General features: G+C 43.7%; 1 protein-coding gene across 1 annotated transcript; it reads right to left on the bottom strand.

The window, feature by feature from the left end:
* Positions 1-11068: 11068 nt before the first annotated feature.
* On the bottom strand, positions 11069-13487 carry LOC129085862 (DNA replication licensing factor MCM3-like). Its single transcript, XM_054592241.1, is given in 3 exon segments — positions 11069-12402; positions 12405-12863; positions 12866-13487. Coding segments are annotated over 3 exon segments (2415 nt in total).
* Between the last annotated feature and the right edge of the window lie 605 nt (positions 13488-14092).

Below are 14092 nucleotides of genomic sequence, written 5' to 3'. Positions count from 1 at the left end.
GGAATAAATTTTTACCTGTACTGAGAAAAATTATAAGATAGTAAAGAAAGAAATCAAAGTAGGTACAAATAAGTGGAGACACGTACCACATTCATGGATAGGAAGAATTGACATCATTAAAATTTCCATACTACCCAAAGCAATCTATAGAGTCAGTGAAATTCCTACCAAAATACAAATGACATGTATCACAGAACTAGAAGAAATAAACCAAAAATTCATATGGAATCACAAAAGACCCCAAATAGCCTCTAAATAGCAATCTTGAGAAAGAAGAACAATGTTGGAGGTATCACATTATCTGATATCAAACTATGCTACAAGGCCACAGTAATCAAAACAGAATGGTACTGGTATAAAAGCAGACATATAGATCAGTGGGACAATAAAGGTCCCAGAAATAAACCCATGCTTATATGGTCAATCTCTATTTGACAAAGGAGGCTAGAACACACTAGAACACACTTTTACCCCTAGAATGGGGTAAAGACAGTTTATTCAATAAATGGTGTTGGGGAAATTTGACAAAACATGCAAAAAATGAAACTAGATCACCTTCTTACACTATATATAAGAGTGAACTCAAAATGGATTAAAGACTTAAATGTTGGGCTTGAAAGCATAAAACTAGAAGAAAACATGGGTAGTAAAATCTTAGACCTTTCTTGTAGCCATGTTTTTTCTGGTATATCTCCTCAGGCAAGGGAAACAAAAGAAAAATAAATATGTGAGACTACATCAAACTAAGAAGTTTTTGCACAGCAAAGAAAACTTTAGCAAAACAAAAAGACAATCTACTGAATGGAAGAAGGTATTCACCAATGGTACATCTGATAAGTCATTAATATCCCAAATTTATAAAGAACTCAGACGACACCAGAAAAACAAACAACCTAATTAAAAAGTGGGCAGAAGACCTGAATGGACACTTCTCCAAGGAAGACATACACATGGACAACAGAACTATGAAAAGTTGCTTTACATCACTAATCATCAGAGAAATGCAAATTAAAACCATGATGAGATACCACCTCACACCTGTCATCAATAAGTCAACAAACAATAAGTGCTAGCAAGGATATAGAGAAGAGCACTCTCATGCACTGTTGATGGGAATGAAGATTGGTGCAGCTACTATGGGAAACTGTTTAGTCCTCAAAAATTGAAAATGGAATTGCCTCTTGACCCAGCAATTTCACTTCAGAGGATCTATTTGAAGAAATCTGAAACACAAGTTCTAAAGGATATATGCTACACCTATGTTCATTGCAGTGTTATTTACAGTAGCCAAGATTTGGGAACAACCCAAGCGCCCATAGTAGATGAGTGGACACAAAAGCTGGAGTACATTTAACAAGGGAATAGTACTTGGCAGTAAAAAAGAAGGCAATTCTGGATGGACTTAGGGGGCATTAGGCTAAGTGAAGTAAGTCAGTCAGATAAAGACAAATACCATATGATTTCATTTCTATGTCGAGTCTAATGAACAAAATAAACAAGAAAATCAGAAACAGACCAATAGATACAGAGAACAGATTGATAATTGTCAGAGGGGATGGAGGTTGAGGGGCTGGGAGAAAAAGATGATGAGATTAAGTATTACAAATTGGTAGCTGCAGAATAGCCACAGAGATGCAGATTGTAGCATGTAGAATATAGTCAATAATGTCAAGATAATGGGCTATGGGGTCAGGTGGGTGCTTGGGGCAGCAGGAGAACCATTCTTTAGAGTGCATGGTTTTCCAGCCACTTTGCTGTACACCTGAAACTAGTGTGGAATGATATACAATGTTAACTGTGTTTGAAAAAAATATATGTTAACTGAATCAATGAAGGAGTAGTAGATACAGGGGAAACCTTAACAGCTGGGTAATACTGTAGAAAGAGCATTGGAATTAGATCTGGATTCACACTCTGGCCCTGCTCCTTCCCCTGTGTCCTTGGGCAAGTTACTTGACCTCTCTTAGCATCAGATTTTCTTACTGATAAAAACAAAGATGAGTAGCTTCCATTCTTCAGTGCTGGGATGAAAGGTAAATAGATCATGTGCATGCTACATGGCAGTGCCTGACATGTGGTAGACAATACATAGTATGTAATTTGTGATTGCTCATGGTAGGTGGGAAGGTGCTGGATCATGTTAGAGAATAGAACAGACATTTATCTCCTAGGATTATTTGCAGAAGGCCCTCCCTGAGGCAGGAGGAGGACAGGTGAAGACTGAGGGCCCAAGCACACCTCAGGATTCCAGGATCTGTATGCCCATTGCCTGTGGGAAGTACTTGCATTCTACACCTCTCTGATGCTTGGTGAGATGCAGTCTGGCTTCAGAACCCCTGGCAGCCAGAGCCAAGTGAGAGGCAACCTCCGCCAGAAATTGAGAGTGAGGGCTCAGACGCCAGGTCTACAAGAACCCTCAGCTTGCCACCACATCGGCACTTCTGGGGCACCTTCTGTGTGACAAGGTGTGGTGCCAGGCACTTGCAGGTACTGTAATCTCATTTAATGCAACAACTTTACAAAATGAATGTTAAACTCCCCATTTTTTTCTTCCCATTTTTCAGATGAAGACAGTGAGTGGGTCTCAGACAAGGGAAGTGACTTTAGGCAGTGAGTTGAAGCTTTTAGCATGCACCAGAATCACCTACAAGGCTTGTTAGAACACAGATTGCTGGACGTCTGCTTGAGTTTCTGATCCTGCAGGTCTGGGGTGGGGCCTGATAACTGGCATTTCTACAAGTTCCTAAGTGAGGACCACTGACTTCTGGGGCCGTGGCTACTAAGTGGCAGGCCAGGGATTGAAACCCAAGCCTTCTATCCCAAATCTAGAGTCCTTCCCCATCCACCTCAACTGGCTCCCCTCTGCAGAGTACCTGAGTAGGACCTTTATCAACACTCTGAAATCTCTCCACCTGGAAGTTCTGTAGACAGGCCAAAGTCACCTTAAATCTATAAGGCCCCGGGGAAATGGGCTAAATCAAAAGCAAGCACCAAGTTCTCTGGGCTCCAGCACAAAGGGAGAAAGTCCAGGACGGAAGCCCCAGTCACCAACTTGGCTCACTGGCCCCTAGAGCTTCATTTACAGGGTGTTTTATGGGCCAGTTGTCAGTGCAGCCTCGGGGGTAGGAGGAGTGAGGAGCTCAGCCCTGCCAGAGTCCACAGCAGCCTGAGCAGGCAGGAGGTCCAGCCCGTGGGTCCCCCACTGCAGGGCAGTTTTAAATTGCTACTGTATTTCATTTTTAACCTAACTACTTCATTGGTTGAGAGACTGGGAGAAGGAGGAAACAGGCAAGCTGCAGAATGAGCTGGGAGTTGTATTTCTCTCCATTTGGGCTCATTGGGATTCTGTATATAGCAGCCCCTTGGGGCGCAGGTTTATGTCAACCCTGTGCTTGACAGGTTTGAGGTCGTGCCTCCTGGTTAGTGGGGCCCAGGAGGCTGTAGGACCCAGCTGCTCCCAGCACGCATCTCACCATTTCTGAGGGCAGGGACTGATTTTGACCTTTGTGGGTCCTGAAATAGAAGCCAGCGCTGGCATGAAACACCATAAAGCTTCTTGGCAGCCACATGCTGTCACCAGCTCTTCAGGTCTCATATTGGCAGAGGATATACAAAAGGGCTTTCTGGAGGCAGAGGGGAGGCCAGTCTACAACATTGTTCCTGAGATTGGGGTGTGTTCTAATCACGCATCCTCCCTTGCCCATTCTTTCCTTCCTAGGGACCCTCAGCCCTATGATTGCCTCAGAGCAATTTAATCCAACTGAGCAGTGTGAATGTGGGACTGAGGACACCCTACCTCTACAAAATGGGAGCAATAATAATTATTGCTCTAACTCATTCAGGGTACACTAAGGGCTGTCCACTGTTTACCTATTGATTCATTTCATCATCTCAGTAACAAGTTTGGGTACTGCTGTTATTATCTCCATTTTGCAGATGAGAAGACTGAGGCACTGAAGGGCTACATAACTTAGCCAAGACCACAGAGCTAGGGAATGAGTGAACGTGCATTTGAGCTTGGGTGGTATGGCTCCAAATTATGTACCCTTGACCTCTCCTCTATACTGCAGCCCTGCCCCACCCGTGGCCCACCGCAGCTGCCTGGGCTGGCTTAGGAACTCCCAGCCCCATGCCTTCCAGTTGTGTGGCCATGGTTGCCAGTGTTCACATGGCATGGAGAGAGATGTCACTCTGCAGAAAATGAAATGTCAGGGCGATAACAGTGGGGACAGAGAGCTCTTACATAAGACCAGGGGCTAGGGGCTGTGACCCTGGAGATAATGGAATGTAGCAGAAAGCACCAGGACTTGGATTTAGAAGCTGTACCTCCTCAGTCTGCTGCATGAGTGATATATGGGCAAGAGCTTTAGCCTGAATGCTAGTGTCCTCCCCAAATTTAGATGTTGAAGCAAAATTCCTAACATGACAATATTTGGAGGTAGAGCCTTTGGGAGGTGATTAGGTCATGGGAGTGGATTCCTCAGGAATGGGATTAGTGCCATTATAAGAAAAAAATCTAAGAGACTTTATCTCTTTCTTGGCCATGTGAGGACACAGGGAGAAGGCAGCTATCTACAAGTCAGTAAATGGGCCCTTACCAGACACTGGATCTGCTGGCACCTTGATTTCAGATTTCCCAGCCTCCAGAACAGTGAGAAATCAATGTTTGTTGTTTAAACCATCTAGTCAGTGGTAGATTTGTTATACCAGTCCCAAATGGACTTAGCAAGTTATTTAACATCTTTGAGTATCAGTTTCCTGATATATAAAATGAGGATAACTCTGTTATGGGCTGAATTGTGTCTCCCCAAATTCACATGTTAAAGGGATAACCCCCAGTACCTCAGAATGTGACTGTATTTTAAGATAGGTAATTTAAAGAGGTAATTACAGTAAAACAAATTCATATGAGTAGGCCCTAATCCAAGTCATCTGGTGTCCTTGTAAAAGAGGGGATTAGGACACAGACATGCGCAGAGGGAAGAGCATGAGGATGAGAAGGTGGCTACCTGCAAGCCAAGGAGAGAGGCTTTGGAAGAAGCCAACCGTGCTGACATCCGAGTTGTGGACCTCGAGCCTCCAGAATGGTGAGAAAATAAATTTCTGTTGCTAAGGCCACCTGGCCTGTGGTGCTTTATTGGGGCAGCCCTGGAAGACTAACACAGCTACCTAAGGAAAATAAATGAGAAAGGATAGAGAGGAAGTAAAGACTTTTACCACAGTGGGTGGCATACAAAGGCAGAAACGAGAATGGATTAGGCAAAACAAGAGAATAGAAAATGGAACCACCTTTGTCTGAAGGAATCAGGAGTGAGTGACATGGGATCCTGTGAGAGGAGCAACCCAGGAATCAAAGGAGTAGAAGCTTGTTTCAGTGGAACTCAGGATTCCACCAGAACCAACCAGAAAGGATGTATTTTTGTTTTTTTGTAGGAGCAGAGGGGACTAATTTGGTGGTCCTTCCTTCCTTCCTTCCTTCCTTCCTTCCTTCCTTCCTTCCTTCCTTCCTTCCTAGTTTTATGGAAGGCAATGGAAACTCATCGAGGAAGGCTGTTATCAAATATATGAAAGCAATACTCATGTTATGTTCTGGGAAAACCACTCTGAAAGCAGTGCGTGAAAGATCAGTGTGGTTTAGGAAGGTGAGGAGACCATTCAGGAAGCTAAAGAAACACTGTGCATGGCTGCCTGCTAGGGGGTTAGGAAGGGAGCACTCCCACTGCTCTGGTTGTGAGGCTATCATTGACCATACAGCTGTTTACAGTGAGAGTTACTTCCACTTCAGAGCCCTGGTTTCCAGGGTGCATGCCTGCCATTCACTAGGTTCTGTGGGTTCCTCCAAACCATCTGCCATGTAGTCTATACCTAGATCAGTAGCTAGATCACTGGCCTCCTTTCATCAGGAGCCTCAAGAGCAGCATGCGGTGAGTACTGCTTTGGAATCTCAGAAGCAGAATTATTGGATTGTTATTTAAGTAAGTAGTGCCAAAATGCTCTTCAAAATTTACCTTATTCTTCGTGAGTGCTGTATAAATTTCAGCTCCAGCCCACCTGGCACAGCTGGGGAAGAGAAGGCTGAGAACATAAACCAAAGAAGCACCAGAATTTAGGGAGTGAGCAAAGAGAGTGGTAAATGTTAGGTATTTAATTTTTTAGTAGCTTTTCATTCAAGCACTTTTCATGAGTTTGTGGTTTATTGTCATTTGTATGATTATTTGATTAGAGGCCTTGTTGATTATGATTTTATCCCTAGCACCTAACACAGTTCCTGGCACAGAGGAGACACAAGAAATATTTATTGAATTAATTAACAAGTAAAATTAAAATACAAAGATAATTATGGATTGTGGCAAGTGCAATGAAGAAAAAGACAGCATGTTGTGTTAGAGAATAACTGAGATGAGGGCAGAATATATATAGGCATGCAGAGAAGACTTCTTTGAGGAGGTGACATGAGCTAAGAGAGGAAAGTAGAGAAGGTACCATCTGTAAGGAGAGCTGAGGGAAGAGCACTTCAGGCAGAAGGATGGCATGTTCAAAGGTCCTGTGGCAGGTGAAGTTTTGGCACATCATGGGAAGTCCATGAGTGATCTTGATCAGGAAAATAATATAATAAGTAGAAACAAAGAGAACAGTTAGGAGGCTGTTACAGAGGGAAGATGATTGTGGCTTATACCTAGTCAGTGTGTTTGATAGGCATTTTAGAAGTAGAAGACATGGCATGGTGAATGATCACATGTAGGTTAAGAGAAAAATATGTAAATCAAAGTTGACTTGACCAGTTGTGTGAGTGGTGGTTCCATTTATTGGAAGAGAAAAACTAGGGAAGAAATTATTGACTGATGTAAGAACATGAAGATATTCCATGTTTTCTTTTAAAAGCTTCATTGATTTATCATTCACATTTATATCTACCATCCATATAGAATATGGTAGATCTAAATGTTTGTGATTGATATGAAGTTGGAGTCAAGATTCAATTTTTTCCTATGTTAACATCCAATATTTTCAAAAGACCATCATTTACCATTGCTGTACAATGCCATCTTTGTCATAAACCAAGTAACCATATATATATATTTGAGCTTATTTCTTGAGCTTCTATTTTGTTCCATTGGTATATTTGTCATATTCCAATCCATCTTCATTACTGTATTTATGGGAAAAGTTTAATAACCAGTAATGTAAATCTTCCAGTTTTCTTATTCTTCTTACAAAGTTTTCTTGGCTTTTACCATTTTTACACAAATGCATTAAAATAAAATAAGACAAAAAATAATATTGTTATTGATTGAATTGTGTCCCCCTTTAAAAAAGTTATATTGAAAATTTAACTCCCAGTGTCTTATTATGTAACCTCATTTGGAAACAATGTTTGTACAGATGAGGTCAAGTTAAGATAAGACCATACTGGGGTAGGGTGGATTTTACTCCCAATATGACTTGGTGTCCTTGTAAGAAGAGGGAAAGTCACAGAAACAGAGAGAAGACCATGTGACAACAGAGGCAGAGATAGGAGTGATGTAACTCCAAGCCAAGGAACTCCAAACACTGATGACGAGAAGCAATGAAGAGGCAAGAAAGGATTCTTTGCTATAGGTTCCAGAAGGAGCACGACCCTGCTGACACCTTAATTTCCAACATCTGTTCCCCAGAACTGTGAGACAACAAATTTCTGTTGTTTTAAACCACCCATTTTGTGGGATTTTGTTACAGTAGCCCTAGGAAACTAATATAAAGGTGCTATGACAAAAAAAAACACTTTATCCAATAAATTTGAACTCTTACATGAAATAGACAAATTCCCAGCACAATACAATTTACAAAATTAACACAGAAACATTTGGGGACTCCTGGCCAAGATGGCAGCATAGGCAGACATGGCTGGCCTCTTCGCACAACCACATCAAAGTTACAGCTAAACTATAGAACAACCATCATTCAGAACCATCAGAAATTCAGTAGAATGGAAGTCTGACAGCTACAGAATTAAAGAAACCACATCCATCCAGACTGGTATGAAAGGTGCAGACACAGAAAGGTACAGACTAGCCTCTCACCCACGTGTGGTGGATAAAAATTTAGGGGGGTTATCTCAGGAGTGAGGAGTCCCAGCTCCACACCAGGGTCCCTGTCCCAGGGTCCCAGTGCCAGGAAAGAAGTCCCTACAACTTCTGGCTGCAAAAACTAGTGGGGACTGAGTTGGTGGAAGAAAATTCTGGAGCCCCAAGCAGTTCCTCTTAAAGAACCCACATGTGGACTGACTTACTCATACTACCTCTGAGCTCCAGCACGCAGTTTGAACGTGAGCAGCTTGAATGGCATCAGTGGCATAAAGGGAGGAACTAAAGTATCTGTCATCAAGGTGAGCAGAGGCCATTGTCCCTTTGCTAAACCCTCACCCCACAGAGCCAGCAAGCTGGTACAGTATCTGGGACTCCATTAGCCTGGCTAACACTGTTTGACCCGCCTTGGAGATCCCCAGAGAATCCACCCCACCCAACACACTAGCCCACCCAAGCTGCTTTTCCTTATGAATGGCTGGTCTTGGCTTATGCTGCACAACTTCCTAAATCCTATCAAACAAGTGGCAGCTGCCTCAGTGAACCTGAGGCCTGGCTCTAGCAGCAGCCAACCTACATTTATAGCTTGGCTTCCCCTGGGACTCTCCGAGCCCAGCACAAGTAGCGGCTATCTCAAATTGCTTTATAGCTCAGGCAAGGTGGCCCCACACAAAACACAGGTAGGGACTGAGCTTGGCCTGCACACCCAGGAAACCTCAGGGCCAGTGCACCCAGTGGACAGATACAGACCAAATCAGAGCACTACCACGCTGCCCCTGCACAGCTGATTGTCCACAAAGGGTGGTGATTGGTGGTCAGTGGTCACAGCCAAATCCTTGCAGCTGACTGGCCTGGATAAATCCCTCCCATTGACCTGCCAACAGCAACCAAGGCTCAACTACAAGAGGAGGGTGTACTCAGCCCATACAAAGGACACATCTTGAGTACCCAGCATGGGTGATAGGGGAGGCTGTACCATTGGACCCTACAGGACACCTACTGCATTAGGCTTCGCTAGCAAGATACAGAGTCAAAGCAGCTCTACCTAATACATAGGAACAAACATAGGGAGGCTGCCAAAATGAGGAGACAAAGAAACATGGCTCAAATGAAAGAACACATCAAAACTCCAGAAAAAGAGCTAAATGAAATGGACATAAGCAATCTATCAGATGCAGAGTTCAAAACACTGGTTATAAGGATGCTCAAGAACTTAGCAAGGACCTCAACAGCATGAAAAAGATCCAGTCAGAAATGAAGGATACACTAATTGAAATAAAGAAAAATTTACAGGGCAACAGCAGTAGAATGAATGAAGCCAAGAATCAAATCAATGACTTGGAACATAAGGAAACAAAAAACAAGCAATCAAACAGCACAAAAAAGAAAAAGAAAAAATGAGGACAGTATAACAGCCTCTGGGAAAACTTCAAGAAGCTCATTCAAGAAGTTGAACATTCACATCAGAGGGGTGCCAGAAGGAGAAGAGAAAGAGCAAGAAATTGGAAATCTATTTGAAAAAAACATGACAGAAAACTTCCTTAATTTGGTGAAGGAAATAGACATGCAAGCCCAGGAAGCACAGAGAGTCCCAAGCAAGATGGATTCAAAGAGGCCCCCTCCAAGACACATCATAATTAAAATGTCAAAGGTTAAAGATAAAGAGAGAATCGTAAAAGCAGTAAGAGAAAAGCAGTTAGTTACCTACAGGGACGTTCCCATAAGACTGTCAGCTGATTTCTCAAAAGAAACTTTTCAGGCTAGAAGGGATTGGCAAGAAACATTCAAAGTCATGAAAAGCAGGGACCTACAGCCAAGATTGTCCTACCCAGCAAAGTTATCATTTAGAATTGAAGGGCAGATAAAGAGCTTCCCAGACAAGAAAAAACTAAAGAAGTTCATCATCATCAAACCATTATTATTTAAAATGTTAAAGAGACTTATTTAGGAAAAAGAAAATCAAAACTATGCACAATAAACTGGCAAAAAAATAATATCTATCAACAATTTAGTCTAAAAAAGAAATTAAGCAGACAAGAAGAACAGAGACAGTGAAAGTTTTGATGGTTACCAGACAGGAGTAGGGTTTGGGGGAATGGGTGAAGAGGTGAGGAGATTAAGAAGTACAAATAGGTAGTTACAAAATAGCCATGGGGACATAAAGTACAGTGTAGGCCAAAGAACTTATATGCATGACCCATGGACATGAACAATGGTGGGGGGACTGCCTGAGGGAGTGCCTAGGTGGAGGAGACAAAGGGGGAAAAATCAGGACAACTGTAATAGCATAATCAATAAAATATAATTTTAAAATTTTTTGGAAAAATCCTGTCTATTAAATAAATCAGATCTGTACTTATAAAAAAATTATCCATGAAAAAACTACAGACCCAGATGACTTCATCACTGAAATTTATCAAACTGTAAGAGATTCATTTTATTTATTTATTTATTTATTAGTATAAAAATGGATAAGTTTATTCAAAGTGTTGAGTATTTAGGTCACAGGTTCGTTGTATCAGTCTTAACTGGTGCTCCTGCAAAGAAAGCTTTCTTGCCCTTTGTGAATTGCTTCCATAACTTCTCTTCATCAGCATAAAACAACCCAAAACCTGCTCTAGACCAAAGTGCTTGGGAGAAAATAAAAGCCAACCAACACAGAGAGGATGAACAAAAACCAGCTGTGCCCCCAAAATACTCGGAAGTCATATGCTATTTACAACGAACAATGGTTTGGTTTATTTGGGGATGGAAGTGGGCAATATGATCCAGCCTTTTCCAATGAGAGGCAATAGTCTTAGTCCTTTCCCACTTTACTCTTGCTTTACCACATGGTACCTTTCACTCCCAAAGCTTCCACCAAGTCCTGATTCAGCTTCAGCACGTGCCCCTCAACTTCAATTCAATTAAACACTGTTATTCATAGGAGTAAAGACAAAGACCAAGATGGGGGTTAGGGTGGGGGTTTTCTTGGCAGATCCCCAAAGTTGAGACATGAGGCCTCCTCAGATGAGGAAGATGATGCCCTCAGACACCATGACCTGGTTGTCATCCTGCATCTTGCTCAGTGCTGCCTGGATCTCCTCTGAAGAGAATGGCTCTTCTTTGTCCCGGTTGATGGATTCTGTGAGACGATTCATGCCCACCAACTGGGCATGAGCTTCCCAGAACACTTCCAAGAGGGCCACCTTGAATACCTTCAACCTGGATTCACTCAACTCCACCTGCTGGAATTCCTTGGTCTCCTGTGAGTCCGCTGACTTTGGAGTTTGCACTTGAAGCATTTCCTTCTCTGTGTCACTGAAGTCATAGGGGTCATATGAGTCCCCATTCCTGGCATCTGAGTGATGACGAGTCTTCCTTCTCTTCCTCTTCTGTTCTGGGTCTTCTTGGCTTTTGTCTTCTTCATCTTCTGTCTCTGATTCATCCTCATTTTGCTTCTTACGTTTCTTCTCCTTCTCCAGAACCTTTTTGAAGTAAGCGTACTGGACCAACTCCACAGCGTCCTCTGCATCCTGCAGGTCCACAGTCTTGCTCATGCGAGCCTTGGCGTGGGTTATGGCCAATCGAATCAGGGTTTCCAGTGTCCGGGCTGTAACTGGAGATGTCCTGGCTGTGTCAGAGCACATGCTGTCCTGGCTGCGCAGGCGGGAGTACTCCTCTGCAATGTAGGCAGCCGACTCCTGTGTTAGGATGGGCTTGATGATTTTGGCCATGTGGATGTACTTCTTCATGAAAGCTGCATTCACCATCTCCTTTTTCTTTCTGTTCCCATGCAGAAGATTGTCATGCTTCTCATAAATCTGGGTGTCCTGCTGGTCTTCCTAGTTAATGTTGGGATCATCTGTTGTCAGGATATCCATGGCACTACCCAAAGGCATAGCATCGCCATCCTGCTCCCCCGGTGCCCTGTAACGGTGCATCCTAAGGACATGGTTCGAGACCTCCCGATCCTGCTTAGGGTCCATCTGATCCAGCATGATGAAGAGTAAGTCAAATCGGGATAGCAGAGAGTCCTGCAGCCCAATGTTCTCCATAGGGGTCTTGTACTAATCATACCTGCCATAGATGGGGTTGGCTGCTGCCAGCACACTACAGCGGGCATTCAGTTGCGCATAGATGCCAGCCTTGGTGGTGGTCACTCGACCCTGCTCTATCACTTCATGGATGGCGGTACGATCCATGTCAGACATCTTGTCAAACTCATTGATGCAAACCATGCCTCGATCAGCTAGGACCATGGCCCCCGCTTCCAGACGGCGTTCCCCTGTTTCCTGGTCTGTGGTGACAGCAGCCGTCAGACCCACTCCAGAGGAGCCCCAGCCAGTGGTAGGGATAGTCGGGGGGTGGTGCAGAGCACATACCACAGAAGCTGAGATTTGGGAACTGAAGGGTCTCCTATTAGAAGAATATTGATGTCCCCACGGATGTGGCTGCCATTTTCTAGGTCTCATTCCACCCCTCCCAAGAGCAAGCAGAGGATTGCCTTTTTGACATAGTCATGCCCATAGATACGGGGGGCCAACGACCTGGCCAAGTGGTCAAAGATATCCTTGGAATGGGTTTTACTGAACTTCTTGATCTTGGCTATATCCTCAGCAGAGAATGAAGGCTGAATGTCCTTGCTCATCTGTTTCACATTACAGGCGATCAGAATCGTCCTGAAGGTCCCAGAGGTGTAGCCTCCCTTCTTTCCAGGAAGGCAACGGTAGGTCCCCAGCACCTGGACTCGGTCACCAGGCTTCACTTTATCTACCAAGTCATCATCCAGAATGACATCCACTGAACGTGGAAGCTGGTAGCTGGGGCCTTCTCTGGCATTTCCTGGATGGTGATGGTCTGGTGGTCCTTGTAGACAGAAAGGCCATATTCTGTCTCAAGGGGATTGTTTTCCTCATCCTCAGTGGGATAGACGGAGGTGGAGGGAAAGGCCACCAGGGTGGTGAGATCAGAATAACGTCGCTCTATGGTCTTAGTAGCAGGACAGTAGTGGACACTGCGGACAACTTTGGGACGAACTAGAGAGCACTTAGTGACAATGCCCTCCACACAGACTACACAGCTGAGGAAGCAGGAGGTCAGAGTCCGGGGAGAGATGTGCTTGGAGCCAAAGCTGCCCTCCAGTCCTATGTAGAACTCCTACTGCTTGGCATAGGTGGCATCAATGGAGGCCACAAAATCCTTTAAGGCCCTTTGGAAAGCAACTAGCTCCTCAAAGGCATTGTTCAGGAGGCGATTAGCCCTCTTCTCATTTTTCCTGCGCAAGTCATTCACGTTAACAATCAGCCGGTATTGGTTGTCACTGATTAGCTCCCGAACTTTGCTCTGATAAATTCCCTGGTCTTCCTCGTCGTCCAAGAAGTCCAGGTAATCTCTCTGCATCTCCCGCAGCTCCATATTGTCCAGTACCACTGTCCCCACCATGCTCGTCAACTCCGAGATACCTCCTCCAGAGCAGCGCGGATCTTCTCGAGATTCATTTTAAATCCTCAGTAATATGGAGAAATATTCAAGGCTAGAGTTACAATATTCCAGGCAAAAATGATGAGAACTTCCATTGCTTCAGTGAAAGTGGGGGTGGTAAAGAAAAGATAGATAGAAGAGATAATACAGAGAAAAGGCAGAATCAAAAGAGTTGTGGATGTTCTAAACATGAGAGAAAGATGACAGAATGACACTCTGGTCAATGGCTGGACATCTGAGTCAATAATTGTGACATTCCTTAAAACTGAAAACAGGGAAGGTCTGATAGCTCAGAGGAAATGGTTGATAGGGAACTGAAATTTGACATGAGTATTGATCTCCAAGGTGGGATATTAAATATATACTGGACATGTATTCCTGGAGTACAGTGTGGGTTGGGGGGTACAAGTTTAGCAATTAGGAGCCCACTGAGTAATAGTTGAAACTATGAGAGTACATGAGCTTTCCCCAGGAAGGAGGGTGAAGTCAGAAGACAAGAGGGCCGAGGAGAGACCCTGAGGAATGTAACACCTAATGGTTATCCGTCATGAATCTACTGCAATCTA

Source organism: Pteronotus mesoamericanus, unplaced genomic scaffold, assembly GCF_021234165.1.
Source record: "Pteronotus mesoamericanus isolate MK-2021 breed Mesoamerican mustached bat unplaced genomic scaffold, CSHL_Meso_final scaffold_36, whole genome shotgun sequence".
Lineage (NCBI taxonomy): Eukaryota > Metazoa > Chordata > Mammalia > Chiroptera > Mormoopidae > Pteronotus > Pteronotus mesoamericanus.
Note: the sequence above shows the minus strand (reverse complement) of the source record. Positions and strands in the feature narration are given on the sequence as shown.